At 34.5% G+C, this 2,988-nt stretch overlaps 1 protein-coding gene across 1 annotated transcript; it reads left to right on the plus strand.

The window, feature by feature from the left end:
- Positions 1–1,608: 1,608 nt before the first annotated feature.
- On the plus strand, positions 1,609–2,529 carry LOC149166317 (uncharacterized). The gene is made up of 2 exons (XM_089431325.1): positions 1,609–1,992; positions 2,081–2,529. Exons 1-2 carry the CDS (start codon positions 1,670–1,672, stop codon positions 2,115–2,117), a joined length of 360 nt encoding a protein of 119 aa, XP_089287451.1. The 5' UTR covers positions 1,609–1,669; the 3' UTR covers positions 2,118–2,529.
- Positions 2,530–2,988: the final 459 nt, after the last annotated feature.

The raw sequence follows: 2,988 nt of genomic DNA on the forward strand, positions 1-2,988 counted from the left end.
AAGACTAGTAGTTTTTGGGTCCCTGCCTTATCCTCCTAGTTTTATTTTTATTTATTTATTTAACTATCTATCTATCCATTTATTCATTTATTGTTTATTTATTCAATATTATCATTGTTATTGTCATTTATATTTATTTTGTTATTATTAGTATCATTATATTTTTTTCTATTATAATTTTTTAGTAGATTTTTAATTTTTAATTTGTTAACCTATTTAAATTAAAATGTTTGTGCAATGATTCTATACTAAAAAAGATATATTTTTTGAAATTAAATATTTATTTATTTAATCAAATTTATTTATTAATTTAATTTTTGTTTATTTATTTAGTCTTAACATTCTCATTGAAATATTTAACCTAAATTTATTTATTCTAATAAACAACATTGTTTAATAAAGTATTATTTTAGTCAATAACTAAAAGTTTAATTATTCATTACTTCAGATTTATTTACTCATTTAGTTGGTCCGAGCATATTTATTATTTAGTCACAACTTAAAATTTAAATATTTTTACTTAGTCAAAATAAGTTAGATAAATATTTATTTAGAGAGTCAATTTTAAACATTTATTTGTTTGAACCTTTATAAGGTATTAATATGATTTAATAAATATTTTGTATAAATTATCATTTTTTATTTAGTCAAAATCAATTAGAGTCCTCATTCATTAATTATAAAATTATATTTTTAATATTGGGTCAAAGTTAGTTGTTAAACTCTAACTGTTAAAAATTAACTCTCTTAATGGCTATTACTATTTAATCAGTCGCCATGATCTCATTTTACATCTTGTCGTGACGATGGACAACACTAAATAGTTTGAAAAACATCACATCAACCACAGCTCAACATTTTCTTTCTTCTTCTAAATTATTGGCTATTAGAGAAGCCATAAATATACGCTATCCCTACAATTCCGGTCCTTCAATCTTAGCATTAATGACTACATGTGAGACACCTTGTCGTCGGCTCCACTGCCGACGGAGAGTACGACGATGGATTAGGATAGCCGTTAGTACACACTAGAGCTGATCTTTTAATCGAAATTTAGTAGGAAATTTGGTTTCAATCACTTATTTAGTGAATTGTATGATCTAATTGAAAGTTAGTTAGTTTTTAGATTTGAGATTTTGAATGTGTAACTTTAATCGCTTGCATAAAAATGGCTGAATTTCAAGAAAATTAAATGGGAAAAGAAACACATATTTCCGGAAAACAGGCCAAAAAAGCCAAAGTGATCGCCTCATCTAGGTAAAGGAGCAGATATGAAAATATGCCAAATTTGAGTAGAACCAAAAGTGACAATCAACTCCTATACCATCGGGCATGTTGTGACTCGTGAGTCGTGACCTCTTCCTCACACGACAGAATGTCGGCACAGACGTGCGCATCGCCCTCAGGAGTTGATATTATGTGATGGACACGTCACATAGGCGCTCCTCCCGCATATTGCCTCCTGTTGTCTCTAATAATTCCTGATCCCCACCCGCATTATCAAACGTCCTTCCACCGCCCATATCAAATCAATTCACTCTCACTCTAAATCCAACCAGAGAAACAGAGCCCTCCATTACTGTGTATTTATACCCGTGACTTCCTCGTTACTCTTATTATCAGTTCCGCTCTCTGACGATCCGCATTGAAGCTCGAACATACAAGCATTATGAAGGGAGTGCAGTGGATCAATTTATACTGTCTCACAATATGTCTCCCGGCGTTTGTGTTGTTTTCTGAATTTGTTGACGGCGCATCGGGAAGAGCTGCTGCGCCTCAGTCGCCTTCTCACTGCAGCCCCGTGTTGCTGCTTAATTGTATCGGATCTAGCAAGAGCCACCCTTCGAATAAGTGTTGCGCGGCTCTGAGAAGCATTGCAATGGAAAAATGCTTCTGCTCGCGCCTGCGATCGGGTGTGGTGGATGCGTCTACTTACATACCCATTGCCAAATCCTGCGGCATTCCGATAGATATTACTGCCCATTGCAAAAGGCACGTCAAAGAATAACATTCATTCATTGTTTATTTTTGCTATCATTATATCGTCAAATGATTAATCAATTCACAAATTTGAATGCAGGCAAAAGCGTTCGCCCAAGCGCTGGGAATTACCATAGAGAAGATGGCAGAGTATGCAATATGTAGTAAATTTCCAGCTGTATCTACATATTTTCTTGTGAAACATGGGAGAATTGTTGTAACATGCATAGTGAGTATTATGAAATGTCAAGTTTAAGTTGATGTGATGGGTAATGTGGTGGTATGTCATCATGAAAATGGTGTGCTCTGAGGAGTCTTCATTCGGTGCCGCTATCCGTCGCTGTCTGGGGAAGATTCTGTGTTGATTCACAGCAAAGTGTGAGTATCCTGCAGATAGATATACAATGCAGATGTGCTTATGCAGCAAATACATATTCAGTCTAAAACGTTGTACTTATGCTCTAAATATATAGAGAGTTCAGATGTGTACAAATTCTACTGCTAGAGTGTGTTAGCTGTTTAATCTATCTAATTTTATATCTTTAAGCACATTTTTCTGTTGAACGAGATCGATTTTCGGACACTCCATGGTAGGTGATGAATGCGTACCTTAGGTTCATTATTTGATTTAAAACGCACGTGAGACATATTGAAGATTTATTTAAGATTTACACTATAAGTCCTGGGATAATGCTATTTTTAACTCTGGGATAATGCTATTTTTAACTCTATAGAAACATAAATGTCCTCTAACATGCGATGGAAATAGCGCTCGTCCTCTCTTCACGCTCCATTCACTTGTTCACGTGTGCTCACTCAGATGGCGAGCCCTCTCTCCACGTCACTTGTTCACGTATCCTCACTCAGAGGGCCAGCGCTATTTCCCTCGCATGTTAAAGGGCATTTATGTTTCTATAGGGTTGGAATAGCATCTATGTTTCTATAAAGTTGAAAATAGCATTCCCCTATACATTGTCATATAATTAATTATTTTTGTTCCAAATCATT

Source organism: Pinus tabuliformis, chromosome 5_1 (genome assembly GCF_031772625.1).
Source record: "Pinus tabuliformis cultivar Carrire ecotype Pingquan chromosome 5_1, CPIR1, whole genome shotgun sequence".
Lineage (NCBI taxonomy): Eukaryota > Viridiplantae > Streptophyta > Pinopsida > Pinales > Pinaceae > Pinus > Pinus tabuliformis.

What these genes read in the sequence shown, in the direction of transcription:
- LOC149166317 (XM_089431325.1), top strand. Translation starts at nt 1,670, where the DNA reads ATGAAGGGAGTGCAGTGGATCAATTTATACTGTCTCACAATATGTCTC. An exon ending in ATTACTGCCCATTGCAAAAG is followed by an intron (nt 1,993 to 2,080) that starts GCACGTCAAAGA and finishes ATTTGAATGCAG; the next exon opens with GCAAAAGCGTTCGCCCAAGC.